At 37.4% G+C, this 13,402-nt stretch overlaps 2 protein-coding genes across 2 annotated transcripts; both read right to left on the bottom strand.

Moving 5' to 3' along the window:
• On the bottom strand, positions 1-4,768 carry Atf6 (bZIP_ATF6 domain-containing protein ATf6). Its single transcript, XM_064687115.1, has 3 exons — positions 4,615-4,768; positions 1,907-3,141; positions 1-1,492 (listed from the first exon to the last, which is right to left on the bottom strand). Exons 1-3 carry the CDS (start codon positions 4,637-4,639, stop codon positions 113-115), a joined length of 2,640 nt encoding a protein of 879 aa, XP_064543185.1. The 5' UTR covers positions 4,640-4,768; the 3' UTR covers positions 1-112.
• A 1,537-nt stretch (positions 4,769-6,305) lies between these two features.
• Positions 6,306-10,869, bottom strand: conu (Rho GTPase-activating protein conundrum). Its single transcript, XM_064687158.1, has 9 exons — positions 10,699-10,869; positions 9,182-9,432; positions 8,963-9,030; positions 8,305-8,475; positions 8,138-8,226; positions 7,812-8,084; positions 7,165-7,747; positions 6,591-7,109; positions 6,306-6,534 (listed from the first exon to the last, which is right to left on the bottom strand). Exons 2-9 carry the CDS (start codon positions 9,294-9,296, stop codon positions 6,382-6,384), a joined length of 1,971 nt encoding a protein of 656 aa, XP_064543228.1. The 5' UTR covers positions 9,297-9,432; positions 10,699-10,869; the 3' UTR covers positions 6,306-6,381.
• Between the last annotated feature and the right edge of the window lie 2,533 nt (positions 10,870-13,402).

Raw genomic sequence — 13,402 nt, 5'->3', positions numbered from 1 at the left:
TATTTTACAATCTGTCAGCAGACTTATTTTTTAATGGTTCACACATACAATTACATAAAACATTTGAAATATAAAGTATAAATCTAGACTTAGTTAAGGAAATAAATGTGGGTTAGCCATGTAAACGAGGATCATAGTCAGCAGTGTGTACCTTGCTAATATTAGCCATGCTTTTATTAAGCTCCACTAATCGTGGCTTCTCTTGAGACACGGCTGCAGCTGCCTGATTTTTCGGTCCAACCATGAAGTATGTGCGTACGCGAGGTTTTTCGTGCTTTATAGAGGGGTCATTAAACTTACTATTGCTTAGTGTTTTGTTGTTGACATTCGAAGTGGGCTTTGGTTTAATTTGCCACTTGGTTACATTTGGCCGCAATCCAGCAGGTATCATGTGCGACTTAAGCTCAACCTCCTTGGTATTGAATACCTCACAGTCGACTTGCATCATCATTATGTCGCCATTTTGCGATGGTTCAGCTGTAGGTAACAACAACGACATTTTCGGACGGGAACTTTTATTAAAAGTTGACGGCGATAATAGTATGTGATCTGTATTAAATGAGAGCACATAAAATGTATCGTCTTGTCGTTTAATACCTTTAAAAAGATGAATGGGTTCGCTGTCATTAAGCGTGTTTTTTTTATTATGACTGGGTATATCCATTTTCCGTTGCTTATGCTCAATATCTGATATCTCTTTAAAGCCTAACAAACTTTTACGTTTGCCAAGGCGTGCAGGTTGTCTTTCCATATCAGGTAATTCCAAATAATCTGTCGAAAACTTAAAGCCATGTGAGTTATCCTGATCAATGTTAAATTTTGTGTTCATGCTCAATTTTAGGTGTCCACTGGCATTAGCTAGTTTTTCTAAATGAAACGCCAATCGAGAGTATTCCGACTTGTTGTCACTAGAGTGGGACGAAGCACAAGTACCATTACATTTTGAAGGACTTGGGTAACTCAAAGGCGGCGGATCGTTTGCTCTATTAAACTTAGAAGAGACCGTAGAATTCCAGCGCTCACTTTTTGTAACATTATGACTTCGACTTGTGGGATGTAGAAAATGTAAAGGTGGCATCGCTAAGTCCTCTGGCTGACGATTGCTTTGGTTTAGCTTCTCGTTGTACTCCTCTTCAGATTCCACCCAAAGTAGACGACGACTAATAGGAATTGGGTCGTTTACATTCGATTCGGACACGACAGCAGTGCTTTCCGCGTCATGATTTTGGTTAGTTAAATATGATTGAAAATTTCCAGCATTCAGAGTGACCATGAAAGCCATTGCAAAAAGCACGGCAATATTCTTTTTAACTGTAGCTGCATTCATATGCTGCTTAAAACTTTTCGAAGTTGGTCTTGGAGCGATTTTTACGTGTTGGTCAGGTCGAGAAGTTGAACTTAAAGAATGCAGTACAAACTCACACGCACTGCCTTTACGGCACTTGCACGTTTTGGCATAAGCGACAAGTTGGTTTCGCAATGACAAATTTTCCTGTAAAAAAAATATTTAAATATTTTTAACAAGAAAGAATAGGTTTCTTCGGAATGCCGAAGGTTAAACACCCTTGCAAACATAGATGTTCAGCATATTTATATTATTAGGTACTCAACGAATAATTTAAAACCATTAATTACTATAGCATTTATCATATAGATATGTCCTCTTGGGAGATGTTACATATATAGTACTTCAAAAATTTTATAATTCCTAACCAAACTTGCTTTGTGACTTAAGGGACGATTTACCAGGTTTACGAATTAATTAATAAACAGAGACAAAAAGTAACAAACGCGGATGGACATTGAAGTATCGAATAAAATTTGAATTCTAATTATATTTCATTTCATATAAATGAAATGAGCTTCGTTTAACTCTTGAAAATAAATATAAGGACTCGGGACTTACCCCTTTAAGTGTATAGTTCTCCTTCTCAAGATTATTTAATCGGGTCTCCAATGAGAAGACATATTCCTTTTTTTTTTGTCGCGACAATGAAGCTGATTGACGATTTTTAATCATCCGTTGCTGTTTTTTGTACATCTTCTCATCTATCGTTCTTTTGAATTTGTAATTTAAGGGTTCTGGCTCCATAGAGCTGTCACGGTTACAATTGGAATGTGATATATGATACGGATTTTTAAGCAAGTTGGAGGAGCTGCGTGTACCCGTTGGACTCGTTCCATCGACCATATGTTGGTGGCCTTTTACCTTACCATTTCCTGCCTTCACCACGATTTTTGGGATTTGTGTTTTGACACTTCCATTAATCTTAGTTCCTTTAGAACCATTCAAGTTAATTTTATCCATGAGTGCCTTGTAGTCATTCGTGGAAAGGAATATAGTTTTAGTTTTGCCGACGCTTTCCGTTGAAGGCTCAATTTGCATTTTGTCTCGACAGGGTTTTTGCGGTTTCGCAGCTAAGCTCTCATCCATATTAACAGGAATGTGAACTGTGGCCGGAACCTTTTTTAGACCTAAACTAGTCGGAGCAACGACTGCCGTATTGGCTATAGAATTCCCTTTTAATTCCTGATTATTGTGAGCCAACGATGAAAGCTCATGCTTTTGTAAGCTTTTTTCAATACTGTCTTCATTTTTAATGGCAAAACTTTGAACATATGGCATTGGCAACTGTGAGACATTGAGCAAGGTAGACGGCATATAATTTTGGTCTAGTTGCCTATTCTGCCATGCATCTGAGGTGTCGCTGTGCACTCCACTTGTCGAACTGCCACTGAAACTGTCACAACTTTCCGTAGGAGATGGAGTATCTCGATCTTGTATGTGCTCCATCAGATTACCACATGTTAAATTTTCAATTTCTGTAGTATCATTACAAATAGTCATCAAATTTGTCCCGCTTTCGGATGCTTCCACTGATGAGGCTGCAGTCCAACTTTGCGTGACAGCTTCCGAATTATTGTTAAAATTGAGCTCCAAGTCATGATGGCTAGTTGGCATTGTTTGAAATAAATCGGAGAACAAATTGTCATTGTGTAAAGAAGTTTCACGAGCTTGGGGTAAAAACGTATTAAGGTCCAACGACGCATCTAGATGCGACACAGTCGAGCTTATGATCTCGTCGAAATCATGATTAATGCCGTAGTCATTGGGCGACGAAATAAACGACGACAATTCGTCTAAAAGAAATAAAATTATTTTATAAAGTTAACCATATATCTCAATACGCATACATATGTGATTTTGTTTGTCCTAAATCAAACAAAATTACATAAACATTGATATTCAATTACAGGACGGGCACAATCGACTGCGCAATTCTTCACAGTATAGCAAAACCTTAATCTAGCAAAAGTTTTCCAGGCGGGAGTACTCGACTAGGATAACTAAGATAACCTATCCTCATTTTAACGCTTAGAACTTTTGCTTTATCCATAAATATGCACGCATTATTAGATTATTATATAAATATATTTATTGAATTCATTATTGTTATTTAAATTGTTATGTTCTAGTTCTTAATACTGCTAAAGGTGAAATAATTTTAAGAAATTAAAAATACTGATTTTCTTCCGATTGATATATAGATCATGGTCAACGCAAGAGAACTAAGAATCTTAATTTCTTCGGCAGCAAAAGCAATTGCAGTATATAACAACACATGCAAATATGCAAAGCTACCCATTTCGTTTTATATTTTGTGAAAATCATTGGTAGATTCAGTATGAAAGATTGAAATTTAAGTTGGCCGTGTTGAAAAGTTGACCTCCTGTTTAACACAATGTTATTATTATCATTTAACTTAATATTTATGAATTGTATAGTATATAGGTAAGGTAAACAAACATATTTATTAGCCTTATATATTTCTTTAAATATTATTATCCTTCTATTCATTTTGAAAACTTTCAAAATCTGTTTTTTTAGCCAATTTAGATAGATACACTTACACATACAAATATAGATGCATTGTCGTCCTGATCATGATAGTAGATATTCTTTATCTTTATAAAAGATAAAAGACTTATAACTTGGAATAAAAATATTCTCGAATACTCGCCTCAGATAACATGTTAGGATAATATAGCCACACCTAGTGGAGCGGACACTACTAAAAGGCTCTTCTAAAGATCGATCCAAAAATGTAAACATTCCCTACGATCAGTGGACGCACTGGTGAAATCAATATACATATGTATCTCAATACATTTAAACCTTTTTTTAGAATGAAATGTGTGAGGAGTATTGCGCTGTCGATTGCACCCGAATATACACTCGAGTGTTGTTGCTGCTGTAAAGCTCTACAGATGGCTTAAATGCGGGGCGTAGATAGAATTGTTTGCCTATCCATAAGGGGATAAAAACTAATGGGCTGTTCTTTAAATGTGTAGGTTACGTCGATAGTAGCAAAGTTGGCCTATTTGCAATATTCACTAGCAAACAGCCTATAAATGCAGACTACCATTCGGCTTAAAGGTGTAAGCCAAGCATGGTTATGTGCATATGTTTATGTGACTTGTGTCTTCCGCCTATAACTTGAACAAGCCAAATTGTTTATTCCATAATTACAAGCAATTGATATACGATGCGTTTATATGTACGTACCGTACGTACAGCAATATTCCATATTTTTATTGATGTAAAAAACTTACCATAAAAGCATTCGTCCACATCCATTTCATTGACGATTATTAAAAATTCTTATCTTTTAATTAGATTCCCATACCTTATTTACGCTATATATTTACTCTCAATGAACCGAATCCCCATTCAACCAAATTGTTGACGAAAGCAAAATAGGAATATTGATGGTATTAATGTAAAAACATCGTATAAAAATTATCGATGTTATCGATGGTAGCTTATCTGTCATTATCAATTCAATTACCAACGTCTAACAAACTGTTTCCACTTTGGTTACGTCCTCATACAATAGATTCATGTTTGTGTATATTTATATATTGTCGTTACAAGTTTTATATCTATAAGTTTTGTAAAATCGGTGGATCGATTTTAAATTGTGTTGCATTTGGTATTATCAGCAGCATCAATATTTGTTTGCTTATTATTATGCTTTTTTTTTCTTTTGTATACATATTAAAATTTTTATAATTTCATGAAAATTATACAATTGAAATATACCCTGGCCTTGCCCGTGGAACGTATAAAATATATAGGCAAAGAGCCAAACCTCGTGGAAATCGGATGGGATTTGACCGAGTTATGGGGGTGGGAAATTTCGACCTATGCCTATCTAGGATATTTGAGGATACCATTATGACATAAATTTTGACCAAAAATAATGTTGCCAGATTAAGATGCCAAATTGATCTTCAGGTCAAACCATGAACAGAAAGCCAAACCTTATGAAAATCGGAGGAGATTTGAGCGAGTTATGGGAGTAGTACATTTTGGCCTATGTCTATATAGCATATTTGAGGATACCATTATCACATGAATTTGACCAAGAATAATGTTGACAGATTTAGATGCCCAATTGATCTAGAGGCCAAACTATGAACAAAGAACCAAACCTCGTGAAAATCAATTGAGATTTGAATGAGTTACGGGGGTGGGAACTTTCGACCTATGTCTATATAGGATATTTGAGGGTACCTGTTGTCATGATTTTTGACCAAGAATAATGTTTCCAGATTTAGATGCCAAGTTGATCTAGGGGCCAACCCATGAACGAAGAGCTACACCTCGTGGAAATCGGTTGAGTTTTGACCGAGTTATGGGAGTGGGAAATTTTTACCTATGCCTATATAGGATATTTGAGGGTACCCTCATGAATTTTAACCAAGAATAATGTAGCCAGATTTAGATTATGTTTTCACCAAAATTCGGCAATTACAAATTCTGCAAGCCCATATTCCCAAATTACACAAGGGTGATCAGTCTGCAGCGTGCCGAAGATATTCGTTTGTTATTGTTGCCAGCAACTTCAGCCAAACGTCTTACTGTGCGTTGTTCGGTGTGCTTTATGGCGATGTAAACTGTTTTGTTAAACTGTTGAACAACTTTGACACCGTTATTGTCAAATATATACATAGATATTTATTGATTTTTATTAAATCTAATTAAATGTTTTTTATTGCTTCCCAACCCTTTTAACAGTTTTAGAAAAAATAATACAATTCTCGTAACAACATATCCATAATTATTTGTACATAATAAATGATTGATTTCGTGACACTTGAAAATAAGGATAGAAGGTAAATTATTTCATAGTCAAACTTAAAAAAAAAGAAAGTAATTTTAGTATTCATTTTTATCCTGTGACTGAACATCTTGCACGTTTTTTAACTAGAACTTTTTTAATTCACTTTTGTATAAAAGCTAATGTTAACGTTAATTTATTCAAGAATAATGATATAAGAACTGAAACAATTGTAGCACTCTTGGATCCTTCCAGCTTAAACCACGAAACGGTGTACATGACTTGGGTTAACGGTTGGGCGGCGACCACTGCCACTGATATTTTTAGAATTTTGAATCTGAGAAGACCCGGGTGTCACCATCTCATGTACTAAAGACGTTTTCTCTACCCGCCGATGCCCCCTTTTACCCTGAAAATAATCGAGATTATAACAAAATATATTTGTGTTTTATTTGAGGAGCATACCTGTCGAGATTTTTGGTTACGGGACTCCACGATAAGACTATCCGGAACCTGAAACAGACTCTCACTTCGAGTAATCAGAATATTTGTTAGGCGGCAACATAATGCAGCCATTTTAACTTGGTCAGCAATGCAGTTCTTATCGATCGGATGTATATAACGTGGTGGAAAAAATGATGGTGCAATAATCGTGGATACATTATGTAAATTCATCTTATTAATGTCTTTCAAATCGATAATAAAGTTGAGAAAGCGCAAAATCGAACGAAGAGTGTTGCGGTTTTCATGGGGAAGCATCTGACATAAAATTGATAATGCTCGTATTTGGTCCATTGGGGGTAATGCGTGACATTGATAGAAAAGTTGTATTAGTTCGCTTGTAAGTAATGGCTGGGGCAGCTCACGTAACCAACGCTTAAGCAACGCACTTAGCTCATGCACACTGGCATTGCCAAGCAAATGTGCGAATTTTTCTGGCTTTTGATAAAAACTTGATTCTAATTCGTTGTAAATTAATTCAGTCTATAAGTTAATAAAACAGTATTAAAGAAATCGCAGTAAGAATTTTTCAACCCACCTTCTGTTTTTGTCCAGCTACACGCAAAATACCCTCTTCTCTTGCCCCTCGCTTCATCAGTTCCTCAAGTAGACCTTCTAGAAATTTCGGTACTAATGATGAGTCCATGCCAGTTATTTGTTGGTCACGACGTATAAGTGCATTCAAGGAAACTCCAAACAAACTGCCCTCCTCCTTGCGACGTCTCTTAAATGGTTTTCGTTTGTCTAACGACACCTGATTCCGATCAAAGATTGTAGCTAGCTCCAGCCAAAAAATGGGCTGCAAACGTTTCAGTTCCGTTTCATTTATTATACTAATATCGGAGCTGTATTCTTGTAATATTACGCTGCTGTCTACAGTGTCAATGCCATTCTGACTAGAATTTTCTCGGCACATATTTTCAAAGCTGATACCGTCTCTTGATGACGGAGAGTTACTCAATTTCTGTTGAAGAGGTTCTAGGTTAATTTTGTTCAGTATCTTCTCAGGGGACGACAAAGTCGATGACATAGGCGCTGTGTTTGGAAACTCGTCGCTAGAGTCACCAGATGAAGTATTGTTTTCACTCTGTGAATCCCGAATAAGTTGACCACATACTCGCCTGAAGTGAGCAAGTCATATTACTGTACAACTGGCGATCAATGATTTTAGCACTGACTACTTACCCAATAGAGCAAGAAGGATCTGAACCAGAACGATTACGTGGTATATGTATAGTGCCAATGCGCGAAAATCCGAGTAACTCAATACCTTCTGAGGAGTACATAGGTATGTCGCAGCGTACTTGGGATCCACGAAATATATCCGTGGATGTGGAACATTTGAGTGGGGCACTAGGGGTCCGCCGAATTTTTTGCTTCAAGTGCTTGTTAAGCGGCGGGTACCCACTGGCATTGTAGTTGGCAGTACTGTGGTCAGAAATGCTAACAAAGCTCGGTCTGTAAGAATGTAAAATAATAATATACGGTAAACTTAATTGAACACAACTTACATTGAAGTATTGCCCCATACATCGTCTCCGTGCACGGAATCTAAAGAGTCTGGTGTGGCACTACGGGATCTAGTTCCCGTACTAGACTCCTGTCAATTGTATATTTAATGTTTATCTTTGAAATGTTGTCGATTTGTATAACTTATTTGCTAACTTTGGATACTTACGTCAAAATCGCGAAAGACATCGCGTATATCAGGTTTGCGTTTTGAACGGTTTTTAGTACGCCCTCTTACAGTGTGATTGAGCGCCCGAACTCGCTGTTTAATCGCCTCTGCGTGGGGCCTTGATAATGTCGCCAACACTGGCTCAAGATCTGTAGATCGCAGCTCGATACCCTGGAAAATAATATAAGTTTAAAAATAAATCTAAATACTATCTCCTTGCTTGCATTCCTGAAACAGCCGACTCTGAAGAACCTGTCATGTCAGGCCAAGCGACAATATCAAAAACAAAGCTAAGGTTGAAAAGATTTAATTTAAGACCTCTTATATTTATATTAGAAAGCACAAGAGAGGTGCATTTCCCATTGACGCTGCAACCACTAGGCGCCACAAGAGAAATGTGGTAATAAATTAGGTTCAGACTTATTTTTTGATTTGTATTCTTTTCCTATTCAATATTCCAACCATAACTCTTTACAACAGACGTGTTTTAAAATTTCGGATGAAGATGTCATTTGATTAGGCTTATTTAAATTTTATCGCCGTTTTAATTGAAACTTGAATTTTTGCCTATATAAAGGCTTTTACATCATCAGCCAGCAGTTTAGCTCAAAGTCAATATACTCTTTTCGGGGTTAAGAATTATATTTATTTTGCTTACCTGTTCAAAAGGCCGTGTCAATTCTGGATATCCAGCTGAAATTAACCATTCGGCTTCCATTTCGCCATCTGTGTAAAATACATTTATGAATAAAATATCAAAATACCCCGCACCCACTTTAAATAAAGTAAATATAGTATATTTATAGTTAATTTGCACAGTTGGCAAATGTATTTTACCTATTTGTATGGGAGCAGGAATTAATTATGAAACGCTTACCTTCATAATGTGGTTCCGGCTCGTTGCATGTCAAATTAGTCTGCAACAAATATTCGTTGAGAAACTCCGTATAGTCCTGATCGCATGTGTTGTCCAAGGAAATATTGCTGTTCATTTTGCTAATTTATATTTTTCTGTGATAAGTTTTAAATATGGCATTCTGTTTAATCAATCACAAAGCGCGGAAAGTATGGGTCGCCGCATTACAAATAATTCATCCATATATTTTCGGTTATATTGAGGTATTGTCACTGGAAGCATATACAAAAAAGTTTAAGATTTAGATTTAATCTTAATTTATCATATGCCTGCACTGGCATTCATATGTTGTAGGTTCAAAAAGCAAAGACAGATACTGAAATTCACCCACTTCTTCACATTGGAGCGGTCCTAAGTCATATAACAGTTCCATTGTCCCAGTTCTACTACAAACTAAATAAAACTAAACTTAAATGAACTAAAATACAAGGATTGCATAATTTCAGTCTAGAAATCGGCTTAATGTCAAGCATTTTAGAAGCCTTTTCTTTTGTCTTCCTAGTTGTCCAAAGTTTTTTAACGATGGCCATTCTGCTTTAATTCTTGAATAGGCTAGATTGATCTTACAAGGTCGTGGGCTGAGATCTTTATGTAAAACATATAATTTATAATATCTATAATTTAACAATTGTTTCTTCGATATATATATGTATATATATATATATATATCACTACTCTACCCTACAATCAGTGGGTAAAGTGTAGACTTGCTAATAACAAGCAAAAGCCAAAGTTATCCCGGATCTGGAGGGCTATGGAGATTTATTTGTGCATCAAATTAAATATATGTATGAACATATGTAAATGTCAAATAAATGCAAATATACCAAGCTTTATTTGAAAGTTGCTTAGCTATTTATTTTTGTTTATGTATGTATATATGTACATATGTATATGGGATAACCATATACTACCATATTCAAATACCTACGTATAAACAGACATGCATTCATACACACATACATATGTATATTTAGTTACGTAGTGGAGAGAGTGAAACATGTACATACATACATAGAGATGAACTTATGAGTAATTGTATACATACATATGTATGTACATAGAGTACAACGCATTAATATTTATAAATTATCACTTTTTGCTTCAAGAAGTACATAACTACATACATATTTATAATTGTATATATATATGTATGTAAATCCATATGCACTTGACTATGTGGTTAAGCAAAAAGGGAAATCATATTTTAGCTATGTTATACTTTTCTTTCACTTCCTATGTATATGTTTGTATGTTCACTTGCTTTGGTACTCTCAATAATAATTACATATGTTCATATATGTATATATGCATTGGTATATATTTGAATGTATAAATGTAAATACATATATAAATATTTTTGTATGCACTTTTGAGGATGTATGTATGTACGTATGAATATACATGTATACATCTGGAAATAGGTATTTTTACATTTACATTTGTATATGTAGTCAATATTGTAATTATACACGTACATATGAATGTTAAAATTATGTATGTTATTAGAATCCGAACACATGCAACATTTCGAACCGAAAATTAAAAATGGACTGATATACTAAGAATGAACAACTTCAACTTCACACATGCACGTTTGTATATATGAATCGATGATTGTACATGAAAGTAAATGTATGCATGTGAACGTATGTGTGTGTTTCTGTATATATGTATGTATGATCGTCGACAAAATCAGGTTTAAGTTGAAGCGTGAGCAACAGGTTTGCATTAATGTAAGCACGAATTGAGCCCGACAAAATTGTCGAAATCATTATATCGCTTTAAGCTGCGATGGTACTCAAAGCATTGGTTATTTGTTTGGAGTATTCTTCGAAATGATAGAATGTTACCCTGTAGTAAACATTGAAATAACAAATATATAAATGGATAGAAAATGTGAATTGAATAGAAGTATTCCAACAATTGTATATGTATGTGGCTCAGAGAGAAGTACACATGTAGATAGTAATAGTACGTTTCTACTGCATTTGGTGTATGGTTCCAAAAATATCGATAAGTCTCAAAAGACTATTTTAACTATTTTAGTGCAAAAGCAGACACTTTAATATATCATTTTAACACGTTCAATTTTTTAATTACATATTTTTTGTCGAGTTTTTCGATTGACAGTGAATTTAAAGCTCTAAAATTGTTTTAAAAGCGGATATATATCGAGTGGCCAAAGCCTGCGTTCATTTATAATACGGAGATTTTCATGCTTAGCAGCCCACGCAGGCCTACGCAACCATAGAAAAAGAGCACTATAAACATTAATATATATACATTTCAGGAAAAAAAAACAGTTTAATTATTACAGACAAGTTTGCTTCTAAAAGATTCAGATTCAGAGGCTGCGCCTGACGCCGGCTCTTTGAAGTTGACGTACCGCGAGAAAAAGATTTTTTAAACTTTCAACGCGTTTCGGCTCTCCTGGGCGGACCGAAGGCAACGATAAGTGCACGCGCTCGGACGATAAGTCCCTAGGGTTAAGCATGTCATAGAAGTTGAAGAGTATACATATACAGGATGGCCAGCTATGGAGCGTGGTTCAGCATGGTGCCAGTTTAGCTGGTTCTTCAGAGGCAAAACTAAGTCCGTTCTTAAGGCTAAGATCTGCTTCTGCTGTTGAGCCCAAAGGGTTATGGCAACTGTTTTACGGTTAGGCTATAAGCGGATCCCATTTACTAGTGGGTCAAAGGGCGTCAGCAACCTTCTGCATGTCTTATTCTTATTGTCTTATTATCACTTCGGTGGCGAAGGTTGGCAGTTAACCAAAACTACCCCGGCGAGCATCCGCTCGCACTATCTGACCATACGGAAAAGAACTAAGCCTTTGTAACGACCCATTACATGACCGTTGCACCGTTTGAGAAAATGGCTAAGCAGGATTAAGAGCTCATTGCCGGTGCGTCAATAAGGAAGTTGAGGATGTGCAAGCCCCGTTCTTTGAAGAGCTGCCACTCGGCGTGAGAAAACAGCCATACGACACCCCTTGAAGCACCTCGCTGGGAACCCGTTGCCGCTCAAGCCAACCTGCGAACCGCGAGCTGAGCTCCCGGCTACTGAGTCGTGGTCCTGCGAGATCCCGGAGCACCTCGCCGTGTACCCGCCGCCGCACAAACAATCCTCTGCTGGAGCTCAGTCTACGAAGATTTCTGCTCCGCACCGATCATTCATCGCTTAAATGGCGTTACAACTTCCGGGAAGCCGAAGGCAAAATTGGGCGCTGGATTGAACGCCTGCAGCAATTTGACATAGATATCCAACATCGCAGTGGCAGACACCACGGAAAAGCAGACAGCCTTTCTCGTCTGCCCTGTGGCGTGCGCCGCATATGCGAAAAAGCCGAGCAGAGCGACAATCAAGGTGTCGTGTTCCTACAAATTCAGTCAATCTACTATGATGCTTTTGTCTTGGCTGAGCAAAGAAGAGCGGCCTTCCTCGACCATCTTGGACGAGAGCCCGGAAATAAAAGCTTACTGGCAAATGCTTAGTACCCTGTGCTTAGACCAAGGCGTGCTGATGACCAAGAGTAAGGAAATCGACGCAGTGGCCACAGTGCCTTGCTAACTTCAGGAGGAGACCCTTCGAAGAGTACATAATGCTAGCAGTGGAGTCCACTTTGGTGTCAGTAAATCGTTGGCCAAACTGAAGAAGTGCTACTATTGGATTGGGCAAATCCAATGGTGCGCTCACGGCCCGAAGTGTAACGACAGGAAAGGACCTTCTCGCCGCACGGTCGGTCGGCTGCAGCTCAGTTCCATTGGCACTTCCCTCGAGCGTGTTGCGATCAACATCCTAAGCCCCCTGCTCATATGCTACTTTACCAAATGGCCAGAGTGCATCGATCTCCCCAACCAAATGGCTGAAACTGTAGCACGACCACTTGTACAGGAGGTTTTTTGTCGCTGTGGCGCCCCACTCCACTCGGATCAACGCTGAAAGTCGGAAGTATTCCAAGGATGCCTTCGATTGTCCTCGCTGCTGCCACTTGCGCTCTTCCCCTCACAAAGCTAATGGAAGTTCGTCTACCCTCGGAACTAAAGTTCGATCACCCAACGCCCGACGCAGAAAGCTATCCCGCTTTAGTCGACCATTTAATGGAAAACCTTAGGAAATCTCACCAAACCGCCCGCCAATATTTGCGAGCGGCCGCAGAAGTAAACGAGGTGCGTTACG

The sequence above is a fragment of the Drosophila montana genome, unplaced genomic scaffold (genome assembly GCF_035044405.1).
Source record: "Drosophila montana isolate Dmon_TW-CO22-7 unplaced genomic scaffold, ASM3504440v1 contig_3200_1, whole genome shotgun sequence".
In the NCBI taxonomy this organism is placed as follows: Eukaryota; Metazoa; Arthropoda; class Insecta; order Diptera; family Drosophilidae; genus Drosophila; species Drosophila montana.
Note: the sequence above shows the minus strand (reverse complement) of the source record. Positions and strands in the feature narration are given on the sequence as shown.

Excerpts from the sequence above, each read along its gene's own strand:
- Atf6 (XM_064687115.1), bottom strand. The coding sequence starts at position 4,639 with ATGGATGTGGACGAATGCTTTTATG. Across the intron at positions 3,142-4,614 it reads TGTGGACGAATGCTTTTATG|ACGAATTGTCGTCGTTTATT; the intron begins GTAAGTTTTTTA and ends TATTTCTTTTAG. Across the intron at positions 1,493-1,906 it reads AGAACTATACACTTAAAGGG|GAAAATTTGTCATTGCGAAA; the intron begins GTAAGTCCCGAG and ends TTTTTTTTACAG.
- conu (XM_064687158.1), bottom strand. The coding sequence starts at position 9,296 with ATGAACAGCAATATTTCCTTGGACAACACATGCGATCAGGACTATACG. Across the intron at positions 7,748-7,811 it reads GATCCTTCTTGCTCTATTGG|GCGAGTATGTGGTCAACTTA; the intron begins GTAAGTAGTCAG and ends TGCTCACTTCAG. Across the intron at positions 7,110-7,164 it reads TAGCTGGACAAAAACAGAAG|ACTGAATTAATTTACAACGA; the intron begins GTGGGTTGAAAA and ends ATTAACTTATAG.